General features: G+C 41.0%; 2 protein-coding genes across 7 annotated transcripts in view; one reads left to right on the top strand and one right to left on the bottom strand.

The window, feature by feature from the left end:
- Positions 1 to 11,253, top strand: part of LOC129774771 (uncharacterized) — a 131,628-nt gene extending 120,375 nt beyond the window's left edge. For all 5 annotated transcript variants that reach the window (XM_055778723.1, XM_055778726.1, XM_055778722.1 and 2 more), the window contains one exon: positions 55 to 11,253. In XM_055778723.1, coding sequence (XP_055634698.1) covers positions 55 to 780 — 726 coding nt within the window. In that variant the 3' untranslated portion in view covers positions 781 to 11,253. The remainder of the gene's footprint in view (positions 1 to 54) is intronic.
- A 65-nt stretch (positions 11,254 to 11,318) lies between these two features.
- Positions 11,319 to 24,368, bottom strand: LOC129774772 (actin-interacting protein 1). 2 transcript variants are annotated; one of them, XM_055778728.1, is made up of 4 exons: positions 23,962 to 24,368; positions 12,414 to 13,945; positions 12,201 to 12,351; positions 11,319 to 12,130 (listed from the first exon to the last, which is right to left on the bottom strand). In XM_055778728.1, the coding sequence occupies exons 1-4, from the start codon at positions 23,975 to 23,977 to the stop codon at positions 12,018 to 12,020; spliced, it is 1,812 nt and encodes a 603-aa protein (XP_055634703.1). In that variant the 5' UTR covers positions 23,978 to 24,368; the 3' UTR covers positions 11,319 to 12,017. The 2 variants fall into 2 exon arrangements, with proteins under 2 accessions (XP_055634703.1, XP_055634702.1); XM_055778727.1 differs by lacking the exon at positions 23,962 to 24,368 and adding an exon at positions 23,288 to 23,758.
- Between the last annotated feature and the right edge of the window lie 1,469 nt (positions 24,369 to 25,837).

Here is a 25,837-nt window from a genome sequence, read left to right as displayed (position 1 = left end):
GTTGCTCACGCGGTAGTTCACCCTGAAGAATCAAATCAAGTAATATTTTCACAGGAGTGTTCCTCACCGGCAATATCCACCGCCAACACGGTCAGCAGCGTTGGTAAATGCACCCGCAATCTTAAGGAGAGCAAGGAGAAGAAAAACCTCCGGAAACTACTCGCTGGTTCTGATTTCTCGCTCGGCAATCAAGACATGGAGATGGATTACTACGACTATAACGTAACGAACGCGGGCGCTGTACCCGGTTCCTATCTCGGAATGGATCCGGCTTTTTTAGTGTGGATTCCTCCCCTCAACGATGAGGAGAACATCACGGAGGAAATCGATTTGGAACAAGATTCTACCGAAGACACGTTTACTGAGCCAAGAAGTGGTAACGCAACTCCCAACGAAGAGATTATCAAAATATTGCAGCAACGTCACGATGACTACCTGATAGTGAACAGCATCTCAAAGAGTGACATATACTCGGAAAGCGAACAAACTGATAACCGATCTAGCAAAGAAAGGAGAAGGAATCAGTTGCAGGAATTAGCACTAAGCAACGTGCGGAGGAAAATTAGTTCACCATCCGATGATTCCACCGAGGAGAAAGAGAAGGAAACGTCCTTCACGAAATCCCCAACGGATAGCAAAGAAATTACCGATTTTTATGAAATGGCAGACATACAATTTGCCGATGACGAAGATGATGATGATTTCGAAGAGCCGGATTTTAGGGAGAAATCACTAGTCAAGTCAACGGCTACAACTGAGGTGATCGACACGGCGCATTAAATCAAATGGGTGAAATGTACAATACTGGGCATATCTAACTGTAGTAACTTTTGTATCAAGACCACAAACAGAGAATGGGACCTCTTTCTAGTCAGGTATTTTTCCCTCTTGTAGATTTAGGTGGATATATTTACAAAAAATGGGGCAAGGCTGTAGTCATAGGGTAGCGAGTGGGTTGAGTTGCCTTTAGCGGGTGAGTTTGATTTATTGTAGGAGCCCAGCATCTTGTGTTTTCTACGAGCGAACAATGGTAGGCTGCAGGATTAGAACAGAATGCCTCAGAGTCCACAAATCTCCGACTTGCATCGACATCAAGCTACTGCACGTCGATTGTTCGTGTATCGATTTCAATTTTTTTTCTTTATGTCCGCATATGACACTTCCAAGAGATTAACTTGTGCATTATAGACTCACGATCGACACCCGTAACTTAAAAGATAGGAGTAGACTGAAAGCTATAGCGAGGAAGAATAATCAATCAGGAATAATCCGTTTGATAAAATTGATAATCCTGATCGGTGACACAGACCAAACTTCCCTGAGCTCCAGAATAAGTTTATAAAGATGGTGAAGTCTGTGTCTTGTTAGAGCTCCGCAATTGCAGAGTAAATCTTCCGAGGGTTCGCTTTCGGCATTAAACTAATTTATCGCTCTTGAGAAATATTATCTTGAACTAAACCTATGTTTTTAAGATGCTCGGACAGTGTCCTGTTATAAGACCTGTGAATGCGCTGAAGTCTTTCCAATTAAGACTGAGACTTTTAATACTCGGTGTGATAAGTTTTTCGACTGATTAAGTTGTACAACCATCCAATTGGACATCACTTCCGGGTGTTCACATTCCTTCAGCTTACTCTTCAAGACACATTCAGAAATTCTACAGAATGATTCAGGACCAGATGGTGAGCTTGAGCCGCGTCATGCGAGTTTATCTGCTTGTTCATTTCCCTCTTTACCGCAATGGCCAGGAATCCAGTACAGTTGTACCGTACTTATCTGACTAAGTTGCCGTAAAAGGCAAATGTGTTCCCAGACAATTTTTGTAGAGAGCATTAAGAGCATTAAGAGCTTTAAGTGCCGCTTGACTGTCTGAGAATATCCAGATGTTAGCATGTCTATATTTTCTTTTGAGGCACACATTGAAACAGTCTATTATTGCAACTATTTCTGCCTGAAAAACTGTTGGCCAGTTTCCCATCGCTACAAAGATTTTTGTTCTGGGACTATACATATTTTCGACCCATCAGTGTAGAACATGATTGAACTATTAAAAACTTCATCCCATACTGAACGAGAAGGTTCGATTACACTGTATAGAATATCGTAATTTGTTCTAGGTCCATCCAATTACTGTTCATTTTTGAACAATGTTTCAAATAATTATCTCTACTTGTTGTGGCCTTCGAAAAAAGTGGTCTTTCCAATTTCCGACGCATATCAGTTTTCCGGGGTGATTAAACCGCGCTCTCCGTTTATTTGTTGCGTGGGTTGCTTTCTTTGGTAGAAAGCCGCTACGAAAGCTTATTTCTATTCGAGCTCAATTGCATGCGATCACACACTAATTATGGTACAACAATTAAAACTTTATTACTCGTTACATTCACACAAAACGAACTCATTTTGAACTTGAAACTACATTTATTCTACTCAACTACTTCTAATTCTACTATTTAAAATGATGGCCGGTCGTGAGCCAATTGTTAGTTGGACATTCAAAAATTCAGAGAATATCATGAACGATCGCGCCTTTTCATATTGTAACAATGTTACGACAGTACACGAGCGAACGGTCAACTGGTACTGCTCGAAATGTTCGATGCCTATCGCAAATATTGCAGTTGTGTATTCGCTACAGTTGAGCTTTTTCGAATACCTTTAAAGGGTGTGTCACATAAATTGCATCACGGAAAAAACGCTGTAGAAATTTAATTTTTAGGAATTATATCTTCAGCTTTCGCTTATAATCAGATAAGAGTGTATAGATCACGTTGGCCATGCTTCACTGTCAATTTTTCGTAAATTTGGAAAAATGTCTTCGAACGAAAAATAGCGTCGTGAATTAATCTTGCGCACTCATTTCGAGAATCCGGAGTTGTCACATCGGGACATCGGTAAGATGCTGGGAATCGTCCAATCCACGGTCAGCAGAGTACTAAAACGATACTTCGAGAACCTAACCATCGACCGGAAGGTGAAGAACGGCAAAAATGGAAGCTCCGTCAGTGAAAAAGATCACAAGCGCGCAGTTAAGCAGTTTAGACGTGATCCGAGAAGTTCGGTCCGGGATGTCGCCAATAAGCTGAATTTGTCAAGTTCATTCGTCCAGCGGACCAAGCAGCGGGAGGGCCTGCGTACATACAAGGTTCAGAAGGCTCCTAACCGCGAAGAAAGGCAAAACATGGTGGGGAAGACGCGAGCCCGGAAGCTGTACACCGAAATGCTGACGAAGCCGCATTGCCTGGTAATGGACGACGAAACCTACGTCAAAGCGGACTTTCGTCAGCTGCCGGGCCTGTTGTTCTTCTCCGCAGAGGACAAATTCAGCGTTCCGGAGGAGATTCGCAAGCAGAAACTATCCAAGTTTGCCAAAAAGTACATGGTGTGGCAAGCGATCTGCTCTTGCGGAAAGCGGAGCGCCCCCTTCGTGATGACCGGCACGGTAAACGGGCAGGTTTACCTTAAGGAGTGCCTACAGAAGCGCTTCTTCTTCTTCTTCAATGGCACTAACGTTCCTAGAGGAACTTTGCCGTCTCAACGTAGTATTACTTGCGTCATTTTTATTAGTACTTAGTTGAGATTTCTATGCCAAATAACACGCCTTGAATGCATTCTGAGTGGCAAGCTCTAGAATACGCGTGATCACAGTGCAAGTCGGAGGAAATTTCTTTGACGAAAAATTCCCCCGACCAGAACGGGAATCGAACCCGAACACCCGGCATGTTAGTTATGACGCTCACCACTCGGCCACGGGAGCACTGAGAAGCGCTTACTACCCCTATTGAAGCAGCACGAGGGCCCGACCATTTTCTGGCCGGATCTCGCTTCGTGCCACTATTCAAAGGACGTGTTGGAGTGGTACGAAGCCAACGGGGTCACCTTCGTGCCGAAGGAAATGAACCCGCCCAACGCGCCGGAGCTTCGCCCAATAGAGAAATATTGGGCGATTATGAAGCAGGCCCTCCGGAAGAACCCAAAAGTTGTCAAATCGGAGGCGAACTTCAAGAGAAAATGGATTTCGGTTCAAAAAAAACTACAACCTGACGTTGTACAGAACCTTATGGACGGGGTAAAGAAGAAGGTGCGAGCATACGGGCTTGGGCTCGAAGTATGAATAAAAAGAAAATGCCAAAAGTTGTTTAATAGTTTTTATTTTACTGTCTAAAATTTTCAAAAGGATCGGTCTACTGGGCGAATTTCTACAGCGTTTTTTCCGTGATGCAATTTGATGTGACACACCCTTTACTACTACAACTACTGCTATGTCTACCATAGTCTTTTTCATATCATACACTACTCGTCATCGGAACAAGCATTGAGCCTTCCTTTTTTTTTGGTTAAAAAAAAGTTGAGTTACCAAAATTAAGTCGCACTGTTTAGAAAACATGATAAAAAAATATTATCATGGTGGATCACACCAATGAGGAAAATGGCGGTTCCTTCGGCTGAAGGAGGCCAGGATGATAGCTGAGGATTTTGGAATATGGCTTGCACTGGAGAATCAAAATAACACATTGGAAATCAAACACTTGGAATACTTTCACACATTGGACGGTTTTTTATTCGCGATCTTATTCGGTTAAAGGTTGAAATTGGAATGAACGGTTTTTGCTATGGTTCGATTTGTATGCTATTTCATCGTTGGTATTTGTTTCATTTTTATGCTTCACTTCGGGAATTGCTGCTGTTTGTAGTTGTGTTCTGCACCACACACTGCATTTAGGGTGGGAGGGAGTGAATTGAATGAGAATAAGGATAGGGATGGACATTGAAAACTATTTTGTGGGACACTTGCTCCTCGTTCGCACTGTGGGGCGCGAACAATCAAATCATTTTGATGAAACCGCAAAGTTTCCTTGGAATATTTGGTATCAATCCTCAAACACTACGTTGGTCAACTTGAGCGGCCATTTTTGTTCCAATAATTTTTCATCTCTGCAGCATCTTTTCGATGGAATCAATATCATTGTCTAAAACTTCACATGGTTCTCATATTCTTCGCTGTATGGTTGAATGGGGATTTCAGGTATTCTTCCTCCGAGACCATAACCTTAGGTTTCATGTTCGCGACAGCAAATCTCTTACAATATCAGTACATTACAATACAAAATTTCTTTACCCGTTTTTGGATCACCAGGAAGGGGAAAAACATGTGATATGGATCAGGATAGGACTGACCTTTACTGGTTCCGAACTGATGGATGCATTAAGTTGGTCTTTACCATTGATGAGGCATCAAGTTGGTCTTTACCATTCTTGTGAATTGGAATCAATTCCAAGCTCCAAGCACTTGTTGAAGACTGCTATCTGGTGAAAAAGTCAATACTTAAGTTTTTCTACTTCAGATTGTTCAGGGTGTCAACAGCCTTCATGTTTTTGATGTTTTTGATGGCCGATATCATCTCATCAGCCGATATTTTTGAATCCTCGAGCAAAACAAGTCATTCGTTGTTCTGCGATACCAACCATGACCTCAACTACAGCAGACTCGTTTGGACTAGTCAATGCGCGACCAAGCCGGTGCGAGTTCATGAAATGCTAGCCAATAACACTGGGTTGTTAAACGAACTCTCATTGGGTGAAGAAAGAGGATAGTTAGTTCTCGGCTTATTTTGAAATTTTTTGCTTGTTTCCATAAAAAGTTATGGACAGTCAAGAAGAGAGCGGAAATGATTTGAAAACTATTTCTATTTCTGAGATCCATTATCCTATTGGCATGGACTATCTTTTTGAACGATTAAAATTCATCTTCAAATGAGGGAGGCCTGTACGCTGGTACTGTCTTTTAATGGTGTTACGGCGTCTATTATACTACTTGGTTGTTCTGTCTAGGTTCAAAGAGTTACTCACCAGTTGAGGTGTAGGTACATGTTGATCTCAGGACTGGGATAACGTATCATCGATCGTTGTGGGCACCGATCATCAAATGTGTCGACACACTGTGGAAAATTCTCCCAGTCGATACGACGACAGTTGGGCCGGTGAATCTGCAATCTGTTGACAGAGAACCCGTTTCCACCACTACGAGCGAGATAGTAGTACGAGCTAAGGTCTTGATAGACCACAGGATCAGTTATGTTCGTTATGTTGATGATAAAGATAACGATGATAGCGTGAACACGAGACCGATTCAACCTGGTGGAAGTGTCTGAGCTCAGGATCGTATAGAGACCTCCCTCAAGTCATTGCTGGGTACCGTTGGAGTTCCGCCGGTTCTGATTCTTTGCGTTGAGATTGCAACCAATGATGTATTATCTTCGCCGCCTTTCAGTTCGATGATGTATTGATGTACAGCTGTAGCCGACTTATCACTGTTAGAGCCCCCGCAGACTGCAGACTTTTTATCGGTAGACAGTTTGATCGAGTTGATCTGTTAGTGCAAAGATGCAAAGACTGACCCAACTGAATCGGTTTTAGGGCGCATATGCATATCTCTCCATACTGATTAAGTCGTCCAATCAAACTATCGGTCAGAAAATAGTCTGCAGCCTGCGGGGGCTCCTAATGCTATGTTTGGAGCAATAAGCCCATATAATGGTGGTGGTACCATCGATCAACTTGGGCTGAGGACTGGCCCGCAAGTGACAGCTGATATTAACTCGTAACGCAATAGCCACTCCACCCTCTAAAATAGATCCGATTAAATTGAACAAGGGAAAAAACGAGGATGTTTGTCTTCAAGACTGACTTATAGATTATTCTTTTTTTTATTCTTCTCATTGGGGTAATCAATAAATTCAACAATTTTGTTCTTTACAGAACAAATATTCCAAAAAAAATAGCAGTACTCTAGTTGCGACTTCAAATTAGTCTTCCTTGGAACGGCAAATTCACAGCTTTCTGTACATGCCTCGGATGAACAACATCATCATTCATCATTCTATTTTTCCACCAATGATATGTTCAAAAAGTCTAAAGGCGGGGTTGGTTTGTAGAGGGTTAATAAACCCATGCTGTCGAACTGATATTACGTGCCGAACGAAGCGGTAAATAACGTCATGAACCATTTTCTCGAGAACCTTACCCAGACAGCTGCTAGCTAACTATCATTAGCCTTTGCATAGGCTAATGCTTGTACTAAATAGTACGAAATTCTTAAATTTCCATAATGTTCGATGTTACCGGCACTAATTTCATAGTCGTACGTTAACAATGCGGTAGTGTCTTGGACACGACCTTTCCGAATTATTTCCACCGCGCCCGTTTCAATCGGATATTTTTTTTCTTGGGTTTCTACAAAGAAGCTGAGCCTCTCCACCAAAAGTATTTCACGCGTACTGGAGGATTGTTTTAAGTAGGCGTTACGCAGTCCACTGTGGGTCGATATACACTCGACAAAAAAATTAGAGAAACAGAGTGTGAAGTCGGAAATTTAAAGTGATTTTTGACATGCTGTAATTTCGTGAAAAACCAACGAATATCGATAGGATGCGTATCATTTTGATTGAAGCTACAACTTTCACGAACATATTTTCATCTTCGTGTGCGTAGGTGTAGTGGGCAACAATATCTTTTTTTTGTTTTTTATTCTTTCTTTTTTTTTGAGACTTTCAGCCTCCTGGGCTGGTTCGTCTTAGCAAAAACGGCCGAAACCATGCCGGGATGTGCGCTTACTATAATTTTATTTTACATGCACATACCATACGGACAAGCACTTAAAAACAAAGCAATAAACAAAAAACAGATTTCGTCACGAGAATTTCCACGCATTTGAGCTTTTTCCCCTGGTCGTTTGACGAGGATGTCCGCTTACCATGGTCCCAGGCCACAGGAATCCGCGCCACTCGATGATGCCGACTGTTCTTGTTCCCCTTATCGCGAAGGGGAAGGAAGTTTTTTGTTTAAATTTAAAAAAACAGATCGGCATCTTTCAAAAAACAGAGCAGTGCCGCAGTTCGTGAAGGGTCGTCGCCAAGCACATCACGCTGATCCCGTGTAAGTTCCGGAGGTTCTCGTACTTTGGGCAAACACAGACGATGTGGTCGACTGAATTGCGAACCTCGCACAAGTCACAAAGGGGATGAAAGGATCCTCTGTTGAAGTTGTGAGACATGTTGCAGTGGTTGGTTCTTAACCTGGATAAGATTCGTTGCTCTCTCATCGCTTTGGCGTCTTCGAATCTGGTGATGGATCATTTGATTCTCCGGAGGAACAGCGTCGCTTCAACGGACCATTTTTCCGCCCAGAAAGTTTTGAAGGTGTTGGCGATCCATAGTCTGATGTCGTCTAGCGGTACTTTGCACGTTAAAAGTTGTCCAAGGTGACCGATTCCGGCAAAACGGTCGGCCGCTTCATGCCGGCTATGCCACTATGTCCGGGGACCCACATGAGGACTGTATCCGGCAGCAGGTACTTCCTGACAGCTTGTATCCATGGGTGCCTAGATATAGTCGCGCCAACGGCATCGATGACGCTAGCCGAGTCTATCAGGATCGGTTTGCTTGACGGCATAGTGGCAGCTTCAAAGATTCCGGCAGCTTCGGCCGAGAACACTTGGCAAATGTCGACGAGCTTCTTGCTGAAAATAAGAGAGTTATTATGACCGCTTACCCCGAAACCAACTCCTTGCATCTCTTTGGAACCGTCCGTGTAGCAAATTTCATAATTGTGATATTTTCTTTAGACAAGTTCGACAAAGGTTTGCTTCAGACCCACAGAGCTCGCCCCAGCTCGGAAATTGTTCCTGATTGTATCATCCACTCGGATCACCGGAAACCTCCAATCGTTAGTCCCAATCCAAAGTTGTTCAGCTAGCGGTAGAAAGCTTAAGTGTGTCACCTGCTGCAAGATTTCGTTTGTTAGAACAGTCAGGTGTGTCTCCTTACCTCAACTGGTTTTAGCGAGGAAGCTCGCAGTTCTGGAAACTATCGCTGCGTTTGTAGGTACAAATTTTGTAAGGAGTGATGGTTCTCACACATATTTTTTTTCACACATACGCATTTCACTTTTTATTTTGATTTGTTGTGCAACGTAAAAACTTCACAACATTCGGATAACGAATGTTTTCGCAACCATTTGTAGCTTGAACTAACCATTCATCCACACAAAAAAAGTGAAATTCCTGTCGTCAAACTACTAAACGTACAAATTGAATTTAACCGAAATCACGCGAGTTACATGCAAATTCTATGGAACTACGAAACTCGGTCAGATCAGCTGTTGGGAGGGTTGTGGTCTTTGGGTACCACAACCACGTTGTTCGCATCGTACCACTGGATTGCCTTTTTCCCATAGCGGCACCTCGACAAGTCCGGCCAGAACAGCACAGTTCTATTTTGTGGCTTTAGGAATGATAGCAGCCGCACTCCTGGATGTAGATCTCTTGATTGATCTTGATTATTGATGTTCCCCTAGTAATGAAAATGTCGCTTTTTAGACCACACGTGCATATGGCCTGCCAGACGAAGTATTTTCTCTTGGGCTTCGATAGTTTGATGGTTTTAAAAATGTCGGCCACCTTCCCTTTTCCTGATGCGGTATGAAACTTCCGTTCCGGAAGCTGCTTGAAATCTACCTTCACATAAGTTTCGTCGTCTATTACGATACAGTCGAACTTTGGGAGCAGATTCATATACGGCTTTCGAAACCGACGCGTTTTGTTTGTGATCTCGAATCACCACCTCACCTTCTTAAACGTCGACAATCCGACTCGTTTCTTGGCCAGCTGCACAGTGATTCGAGAGACATTGAACTTGCCAGTGACATCCTGGATGGAGAGGTTAGAAGTCCGCTTATAATTCGCCGCCACCTGTTTCGTCGTCGCTGCCACGTCCGGATTACAATTGCCGATTCCGTTTGTCATGGTCGATTTGGCCACATCCATCAATTTTGCCAACTTAAGGTGCGAGAACTTAAGCCAACTTAAGGTGCGAGAACGTCGAATTTCTTTTGCTGCGCGAGCAAAATTTTGACACGCTGCTCCTCTTGCTTGGACGTCATATTGAAAACTGGAGAGCAAACGGCGAAAACTCATCATAGCATCCATTGTATATACAAATGCAGCATTTCAAGTTTTTTTTATGCATTTTTCACAAAAATACACCAATTTGAAGTCAACCAATTTTTGCGCGTTCCAATCTTTAGTGAATGCAAATCGATTTTTCTGCATGAATATCACATGTAATCAAGACAAGTTTGGGTTTGTTGAAAAGCCCCAATGCCCAAAGCCCGATAATGGTTTGCCTGGTTTTAGAAATCACAACTTTTGAATAAAGAAATTCGAATTTTCCAGTAGACTGCACTTCTCATCGCTTGAGTTTACTGTCATTATATTGATCCATTCATAATTTTGGCTTTCTTCGAAACATTGCCTTTTCTTTGAATTGGAAAGGTGAACAGAACCCAACACAGAGAAACTTTATTTCTGCTGCGCACGAAGGACAACATAAACAAACTACAGCGCACCAAGCGACTACTATAGTAATCATGTGGACAAACCAACATCAGTGCATCGGACCATGATCACACTTTAGGTCATCGAGATGTATTACATGATTTAGGTATATGAATCTGATACAAATGGTGTGCAAGCATGATGTTTAGAAAATTTTAGAGTGTTATAATCCAGAAAAGGTCTGAACACGTACCAAATAATCATCTGGTGATTGATAAAAAAAAATAAGCTCGAATGAGGGGTTCATTGACACCAATAGAAAGTATAAAACTACTGTAAATCATGAAAAAGACAATTTTATTTATATGTTTGAAAACATTTCAATTCCTGATTTTACACAGGTGCGCATCTTACATCTGCATACGACGAAAATGCGCGAAAAGAACATTGAAATCGACACTCGAACACATGTATATAGCGACAAAATGAAACGAATGCTTTGTATAGAAATACATAGGATAGGTAAGTTAGCATTTTGCTTTAGAAACTAGAAACCTTATGATGACATTGTTTCCAACTTTTGAAAGAAAACAGAAAAAAGAGGAACTTGCCATACGCTTTTCTGAAACTCCAAAACACAGACAAGAATCAAACCTTCATTCGAAGACTAAACCTTTGTTTGCTTTGATTGGATGAGCAAAGGTCACTCCCGAAAAAAAAAATCACGCTTATTTTATATATTTTTCGATTCAAGTGACAGTGGTAAAAAAGAGGGACATATTGTACTTTAGGCTGAATATTAGAGAAATAAACAGTTGAAAGCTAAATTTTAGTGAATTAAGGCCAACGCAAGCGTATGTTAATGTTGTTTTGCCATTTTTTTTGTAACTAAACAGGAGAATAATATATGGAACAAACTGACTTTTCTAATTGTATTCTTCCGAAAATACCTCATCCCCTAGATGGCTAACAAAAAAGAAACACGCTATTCAGGTTGCTGCTTTCTTTACTTTTATTCTTATAAATAGGTATAATCCGTTTCGATACATTGCGTTGTGACAAACACGTTTTTCTTGTTCGTATTATAAAGCCTTCCAAAAATCGGTAATATTGAATCGATAAAACTCAAATGCTTCGGTGATTAGTAATGCTCACGCGCAAACAAACAGACCGATAGTACGAGCAACAACACTTGTTGATCAAAACAAGAGATCACACAACAACAAAAGTCTTCTGATCTGATACTGCATTAATTGAATCACTACCTGTGTGCTATTTTTTGTTATAAATAAATAATATTACTCGAGGAAAATGGCTGAAATCACCACAAAAAACAATGTTCCCAAAACTACTTCTTTCAATTGTTTGTAATTTAGTTTTAAATGCATTCTTGAGTTGTTAGCTGGGTCGATCATAACACAATTTATCATCTCTAAACGATCGAAATAAAATGATACGAAGAATACTTAATTGCAGTCGTGGGAAAACTATATTTTGCTTGATATTTTTCGTCCTTAACTGATTTGATTTTTGAATATTTGGTTCCTATGTTTCTATCGTCGACAACTTCCTTTCCCAATATGCACAGCGTCATCTACACTATGTGTGAATCGAAAAAGAAAAACTTATAGAAAAGTACGAACTTCATGGTGACTCGTCATAGTTTCCCGATTCTGTTAGTCGCCCTTTAGGCAGCTTTTTCAATATTCCATACTTTGGTGTTGCAGTCTTGTCCGGTGGAAATGAGTGTCTCATTGTCAAGCCAAACCAGACCAGTAATCTGGGACTGAGGGTGAGCATCTGAAATCCAGATTGATGCGATTTATAAACATCCATTTCGATGGGAGTATGATAAATGCAACAAACTTACTCTTAATGATGGTATGCTTAGCGGGACTGGCGACGTACCAAATGATGATGGTAGTGTCGAGAGAACCGCTGGCGACCAGCAATGAGTCCGGCGAGAAGGCCACACAGTTGACACGAGCATTATGGAAGCCCCATTCTTTGTTGTGAGCAGGCTGAGGAAATAAAAAAAAAGTCCTATTACCAACATTCTTCCCTTGAACTCATATTCGCTCACCTTGTATTCCGGAACACTATACAGAATCACTTTCCGATTAGCATCGCAAGCCACCAACAGTTTATTATCGGGCGAATACTTGCAGTCAGTAACAGGTCCCAAATGATCCAACTCCAGCTTCGAGCTGAGCTGTGTTCCATTCAAGCTGTAAACATGAACCTTACTGTCATCACCTCCCACGGCAACGTCCAGCGTCTCGGGATTGATGCTAACACTGCTCGATTCGAAGTTAATTGGTACCGAGGAAGCCTTACGATTATCCTGAAGTACGGTCACATCCTTCACACATCCAACCACAATGATATTGCTCTCCGTCAGTATATCCATGCCCCGAGGTTGACAACTCAGCTTAGATTCCACTCCGGTGTAACGATTAGCTTCAATACTGATTTGCTTGATCGAATCATCGATACCTGCAGTGTAAACAAAATCTCCACATGCACGGATATCATTAATCTGATTGCCGTGACCAACGCCAGCAACACGATCATTCGTTCCGGATCCAGAATTCCAATTGGTAACGGCCCCATCATGACTGGCAGTGTATATTGTGCTGCGATCCTGGCTCAAGGTCAACACAGTGATTGGTTTGTTATGGCCCTTTACCACTCGCAAAGGTTTGGTGGGATTGTTAACATCGAGGTAGTTGATAAAGCCCGACAGAGAAACAGAAAGTAAATGATCACCTTGCCACAGACAAGATACCTGTTGATCGTCAATTGCGGTTCCCATGGGGAACTCACTGATGAGGGTTCGCGATTCCACGTCCCACAGTTTACAGGTCTTATCACCTGAGCAAGTAAGCAGTTGGCTACCATCAGGCTTCCAGGCGACTCCATAAACACCGCCTCCGTGAGCGGGTGATCCAATTTCTCCCTTCAACTCCGAAGTGGTTCCGTCGTACAAATAGACCTTTCCGTCGAATCCAGCCGAGGCGAACAAGTGACCATTCGGAGAGTACTTCACGGCTTGCACAAATCTCGTATGATCCTGCTTGGTCATCTTGAATTTGAACGGTGGACCTTCGAAGACACCGATCGTGTTATCTTCGCTGCCAGTGATGATTCGGAATGGTCTTGCCGGTCTGAAATCGCACGAATTGATCGGTTTCGACTGTCCGGAGATTTCACCAACAGATGTTCCAGTATCTGCCATAAAAACATGACCGAAACGTTCCCGTCCCTCGCCGACAACTACAATCCGCTGACTGTCCGGTGACCAACTAATGTCCTTAATAGGGCCACCGATCGGCTGGAATTCATTCTTCAAAATGTGCTCTTTATTGACCGTATCCCAGATTCGAATCTTGCCCGACTGATCGCCGGAAGCGATGTAGAACCCACTTGGGGAGTATTTGGCCACGTTGACCTGGCAAGAATGTTCTGTATAAATGTCCGCGATCTCGGGATTATCAATGTTCCGGATGATCACCGAGTGACCGTTGGTGTAGAGAAAGTTCTTTCCCTTCGGGTCGCCACCCAGCACAATTGGTTGACCGCGTTGCGTCCGTGGTAGGGTTGCGTAAGTGAATTCTATTAATTCAGGTGAGAAATGTACAAAATAAAGTTTTAGATTCAAATCGAACTGTGTTTCGGATGGTTAGCTTCACAATTCTCTCGATTACGATGTTGATGACATAAAAAACAAACAACGAAGTTCAACATAGCTCCCCATCAAGATAAACCTGATCACAATCCTCAAGTAACTGAACTTGGTTTCTTGGGTAATTTCTGGAACAGTATACAGTAAAGGGTGTGTCACATCAAATTGCATCACGGAAAAAACGCTGTAGAAATTTAATTTTTAGGAATTATATCTTCAGCTTTCGCTTATAATCAGATAAGAGTGTATAGATCACGTTGGCCATGCTTCACTGTCGATTTTTCGTAAATTTGGAAAAATGTCGTCGAACGAAAAAGAGCGTCGTGAATTAATCCTGTGCACTCATTTCGAGAATCTGGAGTTGTCACATCGGGACATCGGTAAGATGCTGGGAATCGTCCAATCCACGGTCAGCAGAGTACTAAAACGATACTTCGAGAACCTAACCATCGACCGGAAGGTGAAGAACGGCAAAAATGGATGCTCCGTCAGTGAAAAAGATCACAAGCGCGTAGTTAAGCAGTTTAGACGTGATCCGAGAAGTTCGGTCCGGGATGTCGCCAATAAGCTGAATTTGTGAAGTTCATTCGTCCAGCGGACCAAGCAGCGGGAGGGCCTGCTTACTTACAAGGTTCAGAAGGCTCCTAACCGCGATGAAAGGCAAAACATGGTGGTGAAGACGCGAGCCCGGAAGCTGTACACCGAAATGCTGATGAAGCCGCATTGCCTGGTAATGGACGACGAAACCTACGTCAAAGCGGACTTTCGTCAGCTGCCGGGCCTGTTGTTCTTCTCCGCAGAGGACAAATTCAGCGTTCCGGAGGAGATTCGCAAGCAGAAACTATCCAAGTTTGCCAAAAAGTACATGGTGTGGCAAGCGATCTGCTCTTGCGGAAAGCGGAGCGCCCCCTTCGTGATGACCGGCACGGTAAACGGGCAGGTTTACCTTAAGGAGTGCCTACAGAAGCGCTTACTACCACTATTGAAGCAGCACGAGGGCCCGACCATCTTCTGGCCGGATCTCGCTTCGTGCCACTATTCAAAGGACGTGTTGGAGTGGTACGAAGCCAACGGGGTCACCTTCGTGTCGAAGGAAATGAACCCGCCCAACGCGCCGGAGCTTCGCCCAATAGAGAAATGTTGGGCGATTATGAAGCAGGCCCTCCGGAAGAACCCAAAAGTTGTCAAATCGGAGGCGAACTTCAAGAGAAAATGGATTTCGGTTCAAAAAAAACTACAACCTGACGTTGTACAGAACCTTATGGACGGGGTAAAGAGGAAGGTGCGAGCATACGGGCTTGGGCTCGAAGTATGAATAAAAAGAAAATGCCAAAAGTTGTTTAATAGTTTTTATTTTACTGTCTAAAATTTTCAAAAGGATCGGTCTACTGGGCGAATTTCTACAGCGTTTTTTCCGTGATGCAATTTGATGTGACACACCCTTTATACAGTAACAGTCACGACGGAAACGGAAACATTCGCATCGCACCTTTGATCCAGGAAGAGGAAGGCTCTACTAACAGAACATTGGAGACATGAACACAACCGTAGCTAAGTACAAACTAGCGTGCTCTGATGCTTGTTACGATATATACGCCTTCACCTGGCTGAACGGCAATACGGTTACCAAATCTTCGGTGCGAATTATATGATTTATCGAACTGATCGTTTTCGGGCTACTGGTACTAAAACTACCGGAGCTGGAGTTTGGCTAGAAGTTTAACATTTACCTCTCCTTTAATCCACCCTTCCAATTGTACCGGTGTCAATTGCAACAAAATTGTGGGTGGCTGTTGGCCTATCAACAAAAAAGGTGTTTATTTGTGTGTTGTATCTAACGATAAGTTTCTTTATCAAAAGATACTGAACTATCTGGTGCTTCTTCGTATTTCATTTCTGAGTCTAATTCTTATTGTGAGCCATTCTTCATAGTCATATTCCTCCATATTCCTGGCACTCTTACCGCATTCAACTTAGTCCAGTTCTCGTTGGTGTAGTTTCTGGTACTGAATGTCGATGAATGAGGAAATTTAAGCGAACACTTTCAGAAAGAAAATTGTATCAAAATTCAGCATGTATCCATGCAGCCCTCGTGCGAGCGAGGTCGTATAAGCATCCCGCTCGGTGTAACCTAGATACATTTCTTCCAGACAAATAGTAATTTCTTTATTATACAGTGACTCAAATCCGTAATCGTACTCCACCATGCAGATCTCTTTTCCCTTCTTTTGAAAGTCGAAAACAAGCTTTCGGAACATTCTATTTAGATAAAATTATAGTGTCATATGAGAGTTAGAAGGTTTGGTATCTGTTTCCTGAATAATGGTTTTTATTTCATCAAAAATGGCGAATGTATGTGCTAATGTATGAAAAATGGCTCAAACTCATAATCGTACGCTGGTTGAAATCTCTACTCAATTTCGAAGGCGTTGGTCAATTTCCTAATTCCATCGTTATTATGGTATCCCTTGTTCATTGCAACCACCTTTAGCTGTCTTTAGCCGTATCTACAAGTTTTCTTGTGGTTTTTAAAATCGTTGTTTTTAGAAATTTAATGATTTCTAAATTTCCTACACAGATAACTTTCTTAGTTTTTTACTTTTACGATAACCATCGAAGTCAAAATGTTTCATGCTGTTAGGAATAATCAAATTGGAGTTACTGATCTTTTTTTGCTGAGAAACGGTTTTGTCCCTCTGTGCTCGGGCATTCAAGTTGCCCTTCCTAGGCACATTACAAACTTTTGGTTTGCTCTATTCGGTTTTTATCTATAATGTAATGGACCAGAATACTTTGCTACATACTACATCCTAAAGGTGTAGTATGTAGCAAAGTGTGAACGAAATGAGATGGAATCGAGGATTCATGTTTTGCCAAGACAATGACCCAGAGCTCAAGACATATGAAGTTCGCACATGGTTATATTACAATTACGCAAAAGTTTTTGATATTCCTCCACCATCTTCCGACATCAATCCCAGTAAAAAACTTAGAAAGTTATCTGTGTAGTTTGAGTCAATTTTCATACATTAGCACATACATTCGTCATTTTTGATGAAATAAAAACCATTATTCTGGAAACAGATACCAAACAGATTTTAACTCTCATATGAAACTATAATTTTATCTAAATAGAATATTCCGAAAGCTAGTTTTCGACTTTAAAAAGAAGGGAAAAGAGATCTGCATGGTGGAGTACGATTACGGATTTGAGTCACTGTATGTCTTAACTATGTTGTCCATCCTAGAGTTGTAGACCCACTTGACTTTGTACATGTTCGGAATCTTCTTTCGCGTAAATTTCATCAACTCGCTATCGCGCTTTGGGCTTCGGGTGAAGAATGGTGACAATGAAGAGAGAAAAAAATTTGCCTGTTTTTGAATCATTTTTGCAAGAGTGCAGCAAAACGAGAATAAAAACATGCGCCTCACAGTGAATATAATAGCGTTTGGAAACGACTTCTTTACGATATATTGGGAAATCAAAATATTCGCTAGCGTTCACAGCTCGAGGGGAAACACAAAACACAAAACGAGCAGAATAAGCGACATTTGTTGTCTCGGACACAAAAAGAATCTGAGAATTTTCCTCAGAGGAGATGCAATACATATACGCTAGCGACAGCGTACTTACTATGCAAGGGTGGAGTTTACTTCACAAATATTCTCTTTTCGCTATCCCCCTTCGCTGTTTCTATTTTAGCGGCTGCATAAGTTGCCCGTTATTGACAGCTCTGTTCGGGACACGGGTTACAGAGACAAGGCTAGCTGCTCCGGATCAGTCATTTTTTAGTGACGTCATCTGAGTCGTTGAAGTAAACAATGTGTTCTTATTTTTTATTTTTCGTGCTTTGTAAGTTTGTGCGTTGATAATATAGTTGATTATATTTAACACCATGAATAATTTGATAAAACATTTATCCACAAAGAACATAATTCTCGGTTTTTCGGAAAGCGAAAGAATCTCTTTTTTGGCCTGATAATGTCATTTTCATAATTTATACACCCGCTCACAGCGCATTGAACCATTTTCGATTTTTCATTTCAGGAACATTTACGCGTAAGTCGGAAAACAAAATACGACTGGCGACTGTTTACACTGACAATTCGGATGACGTCATCAAAAAAAATGTTTACTCGCTAAAGAACTAGCCTTGTCTCCGTAAGCCGTGTGTTCGGGAAAGCACACAAGTGGACAGAACAAATGTATGGGGAAATGGGAATGCTTCCAATTTTCATCAATTTAAACCATATACAGACTATGGGATTGAAATGTATAGCATATAAAACAAATTTTAGAAAATTTCCGCTTCGATTGGTATGCAAATCGTTGAAATCCGTTCGCAGCAAAAGTAGTTATTAACGTTAACTTTATTTCATAAAAATGTGACCTGTTTTCTGATTTGACACTCTTAATGTAAGACGTAGTCCTAAGTCAAAAAAAATTCAATACGATTTATGCAACAGAAGATCCCGAACGTCAAGTGGGCCTACAATTCTAGGATGATCGATATAGTCGAGACATATAATAAAGAATTTACTACATGTCAAAGGGCCATGCATTTTTGTATTTATGTTTTATCATTACTACTCAATGTCCTTCAAAGAATATCGTAGTGCTGTAGCCGACCTAGTTTTCCTGGAAATATCAGTGGCTTTGTTGATCATAACTGCAATGAAATCAGACTGTTTTACTTCCCGCGCGATCTGCCTTATGATGGTGGATCCAAAAATTTCCACTAGTTCTTTCTGAAATGCTGCCGATGTTACTGAAAATACTGACGTGGCATTGATGAGGGCAGAAATAGGCATTACCTTTTGTAGCCAAAAAGTTAGATATGCCCTAATAGGTTCCTCTACAGATGCTATGTTTTCATTGTGACCTCGGAATGGAACGAAATTTAATCATCCGCGCCAATCCGACTGCGAAACTGAAGCTTCTGCATAGGGACGGCTGACCTTTGGGTTAAAGTTCCTTAAAAACAAGAACTGAACTGTATCTTCTGCACGTGCAAAGCAAAATATGCACGAAACAGACATGCCAATTTACTAGAACGGGTGAGCGCCACTCAATCTGTATTTAAATATACGGTATGGTGGACAGATAAAGTGCACGAACTGGCATCGATGACAGAATGAATCATGGCCACCAAACAAGGTGGAAAGCTACTATATAAAAACTTCTTTCGTAAAGCACGCCGATTGCGTTGTTCTAAAAACAGGAACTGAGAAAAATGCAATCGATGTTTTCTAGCATATTTATCCACCAGAAGCTTTAAGCATTTCAATTTAGCGATACACCTGGTTTTATAAACAATGAACTGTTGTTTGATGAAATGTGAAAGGTTCCACTCACTGAATCAATAAAACTTGATCACGGATTTAAAAATTCATGGTGGGGCAATTATGCGAATCGTAGTGGTGCGAGCGCAGTGAGTGATGTGCAACCAGCGGCGTAGTGAGGGTAGAGAGCGCCCCCAAACTATGAAAATAGCGCCCCAAAAAAACGTTTTATTCGAATGTTTTCATTGTCCCGTCTTTTTATCAATTTATGCGATATTTTGATTATAAAAAATATATTTTCATGTAGGGCTACGTCTTTGATTTCTATATAAAGAGATCGCTCTACGAAATAGAAAATGAGGCATGTAACGAATTATCAAGGTATTTGAAACCTCGCTATACGGCCGCTCTTTATACGGCATTTCGCTATAACGGCCCTCTTCAATTAAGGCACGTTTTCGATTTACGGCTTAAAATGATTCAAAACTTTTTTTCGATGCCGATATACAGCCATTCCATGTCAAACCGCTGGGGTGCTCCCTTGGCCGAGTGGTTAGTGTCATAACTAACATGCCGGGTGTTCGGGTTCGATTCCCGTTCTGGTCGGGGGAATTTTTCGTCAAAGAAATTTCCTCCGACTTGCACTGTGATCACGCGTATTCTAGAGCTTGCCACTCAGAATGCATTCAAGGCGTGTTATTTGGCATAGAAATCTCAACTAAGTACTAATAAAAATTACGTAAGTAATACTACGTTGAGACGGCGAAGTTCCTCTAGGAACGTTAGTGCCATTGAAGAAGAAGATGTCAAACCGCTATAGTGGTTCTCAGATTTTCATAAAAACTGGTAGTTTTGTTCCTTGTCGAACAATAGTGGAACCGTATTTCTTATTTTTCCATAAAGGTGCTTATCTACATTTTGAGGTGTTCCAAAAAATCAAGTTTTCCCGTTTTTCCAAAAAAGACTTCTCAAAAAATCTTATGGACTACTGAACGAATTCAGATGATCGAAGTATCGATATAGTGGTGGTTTGGCATGGAATTGCAGTATACATACACATATTTTATGTGACATGAAGTTGTTTTATTTTTGTTTATGAATTATTGTTTGTTTTCGGAGTCTATTATTGAATAATGTACAAATGTATGTACTTGTTATGTATGCAATTTCGATTTTCAATGAAATAAAAAGATGCATATTGAATAATAAACAATGTTACATATTTTATAAATATGGCACTGATCCGATTGCATTTGTATGCATTTGTATTATAATAATTGATTCCTAATACGGCTTTTCGTTTTGCGGCCAAGTTTCGTGGAACGGATCTAGGCCGTAAAGCGAGGTATGGGTGTATACAATTGGATGGGAAATTTATCCAGCAATTTTTGTTGCTTATAACACAAACAGTGATTGTAGTGTAACAAGAAAACGATTTGATGTATAAAAAGGATATGTTATTTCGGTATTACTCGCCACTCACTTTCCTCCACAACGCAACGACATTTTTGGCCTACATTTAGACTTTATCGATTACATGTTCATTCTTCGATTTACAAGGTAAGTCAATGCGTATTACAAATTATCCTCCGTTTGCCGACAGTAGGCATTTATCAGTTGGTAGACTCAATGGAGTGATGATCTTGGAAGACGATTATACTCTATTCACCCCGAAGTTTCAACGAGAGCCTGGTTCAAAAGGTTAAAGTTTGATAGAGATTTTATTAGATTGATGCTCAGGTTGCAGCTCAATCAATTCGTATTCGAATGAAGTCTTTATCGTGTTTAGGAGAAGAATAAGATTATAAATGGATTGATTCTTGAAGTGATTCAAAATAACATTAGTGCAAAATTTCCTATTTTTTCTACGAGAGAAAATATGTGGACAACGGAAAAGCCGGTAGATAATTGTCAAACAGAACTTTGATCTGGGATGTGAAAAAAGCGAGCTCTTTCATCAAGGTAATACGATCAATGCTAATAAATATTGCAATTCACCGGATGGAAAGCCGCTTGCGTGTCCCGTTTTCAAGCCTGAACTATTTGGTCAGCCTACTTATACTAAAAACTAATTTTGAGAAGTTTATTCGAGGGGCTACATTGTAGCTACATTGGTTGCGCGTTCGTTTACTAAGCGATCGATTGTGAGTTCACTCAACTCAGGGCCTTCAAATGACCATCTTTGTGTTGTTATCGAATAACTACGTCCACGCAACAATCATCGGAGATGGAGATCGATTAAAGATCGAATGAAGATCGATTCATTCATACAACTGCTCTGCTCTGCAAGAAACATCAGACAATGGAAGAACAGAGAGAATACTTTTACGCCTAAATGACTACTGCTGTGTGATTTACAATAATGTAATGAAGGAACAGAAAAAAATGATTAATACTGTGTAATTTACAATTTATTGGAACCATAAACAGGTAACATGTACACGATTAAAACCCGGCTCTGTTAATGCTGAAACGATAATGAGCCTAAAAAAATAAACAAATGAGATAAAAAAAAGTCTATTCGCATTTACAATACTAGAAATATCATTATCAGCTTCGCATTTTTAGCTGAAGCGAAATGATCCACCATTGCATCTAAATCAAGGTCTGCTAGCGATTCTTTCTCGGTCGAAAAAATTGTCAAGTCATTGAGTTGATCTTGGTTCATTTTAGAACGCAGATATTTAATCAATTTAAGCTTGCTGAAACTGCGTTCGCCCGACCCCAGAAAATTAAAACAAGCATAGTTGTTTCAAATAAATTTAAGTAAATTTAAATAAATTTACTTAAATTTAAAAACCAGAGCTTCAACACAATTTCATCAATATGTGTGTAGATACGTAGATACGTAATTTTAGTGCATTAGCGCAAGTGCCAGGACTGGGAAGAACGTAGAATAAGTGGTAAGAATAGAAACCAATATACGTAATACTGATTCGAACAGTTGGTGCTGGAATATCTAGAATACAATTGTTCCAGCTACATTGGCTCTGTACAACATGGATTTATGCCAAAGAGATCTACTGCTACAAATCTCGTACAATACACCTCTTCAGTTAAACGAGAGATGGTAAAAGGACATCAAGTCGACGCTATTCACACCGATCTCTCGGCTGTTTGATAAAATTAATCATAACATTGCAATCGCTTAATTAGAGTTAAATAGCTTCGCTCAGACTTTACCGGTCGATATATGGCAGTAAATCTTTGAATCGTTTCCGGTATCTTCTAGCGTACCCCAATGAAATATTAAACGCCTCAAAATGTGCAGTCGTCACGTTCTGTCGTAAAACAAAATCACCAATCTGTTTTACATACAGCTTGCAGGATCATACTCTAAACCGCGAGTTGAATATCAAAGAATTAGGGGTCATCCTTGAGTCTAAAATGACCTTCAAGGATCAGTTTGCTTACGTTTCCGATAAGGTTTCAAGTCAACCTGGCTTCATATTTCGGTTCGCCAAATAATTCAGAGATGTTTCCTGCTTGGCAACCATGGTTCTTTTCAATTTGACAGAGTACAAATGTAGATGTATCTTGATGAGCCTCAAAATTATCAAGCGTTAGGCCTTTCATAAGAACTACGGTGCAAATGAGCCGATAACACACATGTGCAGAACGCTCAACAGATGTTATAGTTGTTTTGATTTTAATGCGTCCCGTTTAGATTTAAAAATTTGTTTATGATAATCTTCTAGCTCCTTTGTTTTTAGTTGTTTTTAAAGGTATTCATGTATTCAATGTATTCATGTGTTCAAATTAAGTTTATATGCATATTTGTATCTGTAGGATTTTATGTAATCTGTTTAATACTAGAAAGATGAGGTTTTGCGCCCACTTGTGTGGGCTTTCCCCTCCAAATTATGTCCAAGACATCGAAAAAGAATGACGCCAATCAACGGTGTCTTCCGCCACGGAACTTATTCATAACTCGAATAAATGTAATAAAATAGGAGAAACAGAGAAATTAAGTCAATACTGACATATACCTTGGGTGTTATTTTTTATTTCTTTTCTCCGCCTTTTCCTTGTTCCTGTTTCGCTTATCAGATAAGCTTCACTGCACATCAACGAATGACTCATAGAAATAAGTTTTCTTTCTCTCTTATATCACAGAATCATCTTATCATTGCTTCGAAACTGAAAAAAGAACACTCAAACGTAGATGGCATGGTTCACTGCAAACGGCCGCTCCCTTTGACATTATCCATCCCACTGGGAGACAACAATGTGATAATTTTAAACTTCCCTAACACGGCTTCCGCCTACTCGCCTACGAATGCTGTCATTAGGCCACAGTTTCTATGCGCTAAAATAACATCGGATAAAAAAACAAATCAAATAGAAATGCAATCGATGTAGCAGACGTATCGTAAAGGCGGTTCATTGCCTGCTCTCGAAACGCATTTCGCGATGGCGAAGCGCAGTTGAAAGGTTTCTACGGTGCAATTTACATCCGAAACACACTTGAATGAAAATTAGTCACCAAAGCGAATTCATCTATGAATCATTGCACACAAGTTGCATTTTCCACACTTTTCGACCACCGGATGAAGAACTTCGAACTTTATGAAGGTGGCTCTCCTCTCCTCTCCAGCAGATACATCCAACGAGATTTAACGCTTGCAAATTAATCACCAAATTTGGTTATTTCGATACTCACTGTTGGAATAAGCCATCGTTTATCTTTCCCCCAACCAAAGCCAGACGAAGCGACTGCAGTCAATCAAAGTGAACGAAGCGTACAAATAATGTAACCGTTCTCTATTTGGTGTCTCGCGAGAATAACCGCTAATTGCTGATTCGACGGAACGAACGACGAAAGGTAGACGTCCGGTATTGCACTGCTGCTGAAGCTGTATTTAATAACACACGGCTGAAAACTGAATCGGCTTTTGCTATCGTACGCTTCCAATAACACTACGATGTTTCCTTTTTTGGCATAAATTTCATCCAACCGGAGAGCAAAACACGAATCTAAAACGCCGTCCCACTCTGACGAACGGTACTGCAATGGATGACTGACGCGATTTGGAGAGAGTTGCCGGCACATATAAATACAATGTGTTCCGTTTCCAAAGTACGGAGTGGTAATTTTGCTGTCTCAGTTCCTCCGGTCTGTTCTTATTGGAAAATTGACATTATAAATGTCTAAAATAAGCTGTCAAGGACAGAGATGCCAGATATGAAGACATGTTTCATTTCAGACATTTGGCTTTCTTTGAAAATATTGCAAAATACAGAGCTTCGTCTCCAATTAGACAGACCTGCGACACTTTTTTGTCCCATTTTATTTATTTTAGGCTCATTAGCATTTTAGCTGTAACAGAGCCGAGTTTTAATCGTGTACACGTAACATGTTTATCATATCTATAATTAGCACATTATACAGTTGCCATTTTTCGGCGTAAGAGTTTTCCCTTCTATACCATTTGCATATGGTACATTTACTCAGTCGCCATTTAGGCGTAAGAGTATTACTTCTGATCCTCCATTATCCAGTTAGAGCACCGGACAGCGGAAACAGTTGATTGTTCATTGTTGAGTTATTTACAGCAACCGGTGTGTCTTGCAGAGCAGAGTAGTTGTATGGATGAATCGATCTTATTTCGACCATGGATCGATCTCCATCGCTGATGATTGTTGCGTGGACGTAGTTATTCTGTAACAGCACAAAGATGGTCAATGAGGGCCCTAAGTTTTGAACTCACGATCGATCGCTTACTAAGCGAACGCCAACCAATGGGGCTACGGAGATCCCCTGCGACACTTATAATTGGACATTTGTAAACATCCTTTGTGCAAATTTCTACACCAATGTGAAAGCTACACGATCAAGAGGAGGTGAATGAAAACAACCAACGGCATAGGCGGCATCGTCATAAAGGTCCCACGAAGGCGCAGTTATCATCTCGCCAGTTTCTGTCTAGGAAGTTGCCAACTTTTTCTGGCCAACTGGAGGAATGGCCACTGTTTATAAGCAGCTACGAGACGTCGACGAAGGCGTGTGGTTTTTCGAACATCGAGAACCTAGCGCGTTTGCAAGAGTGCCTGAAAGGGGAGGCATTAGAGGTGGTGAGAAGTAGACTCCTTCTACCTAAGGCAGTACCGAAGAGACTCTGCGGATGCTGTTCGGTCGTCCAGAAGCACTGCTTAACATGTTGCTGATGAAAATCCGCAATGCGCCTCCACCGAAAGCAGATCGATTGGCGAGTTTCATCAGCTTCGGGGTAGTGGTTCAGCAGCTCACTGATCATCTTGAAGCTACTTGATGAACCCGATGCTGATTCAGGAGCTAAACAAGAAGCTGCCAGCAGGAACTAAAATGGAGTGGGTGCGATATCGCAGGAAAAGCGCAGTTGTTACTCTACGAACTCTGTCTGATATCGTGAAAGATGCGAGCGAAGCGATGTCGTTTGGAGAAGTAGCCCATTTTGTGGATCACCGACAACAAAGGGGAAATCCGAAGGGAGGACATGAAGGATTTATGCATGTACATTATGAAACATCAAATCAAGGTTCGTTTGGAAGAGATAGGA

Source organism: Toxorhynchites rutilus, chromosome 3 (genome assembly GCF_029784135.1).
Source record: "Toxorhynchites rutilus septentrionalis strain SRP chromosome 3, ASM2978413v1, whole genome shotgun sequence".
Lineage (NCBI taxonomy): Eukaryota > Metazoa > Arthropoda > Insecta > Diptera > Culicidae > Toxorhynchites > Toxorhynchites rutilus.
The sequence above is the reverse complement of the archived record's forward strand: the minus strand, read 5'-3'. Positions and strand labels throughout refer to the sequence as shown.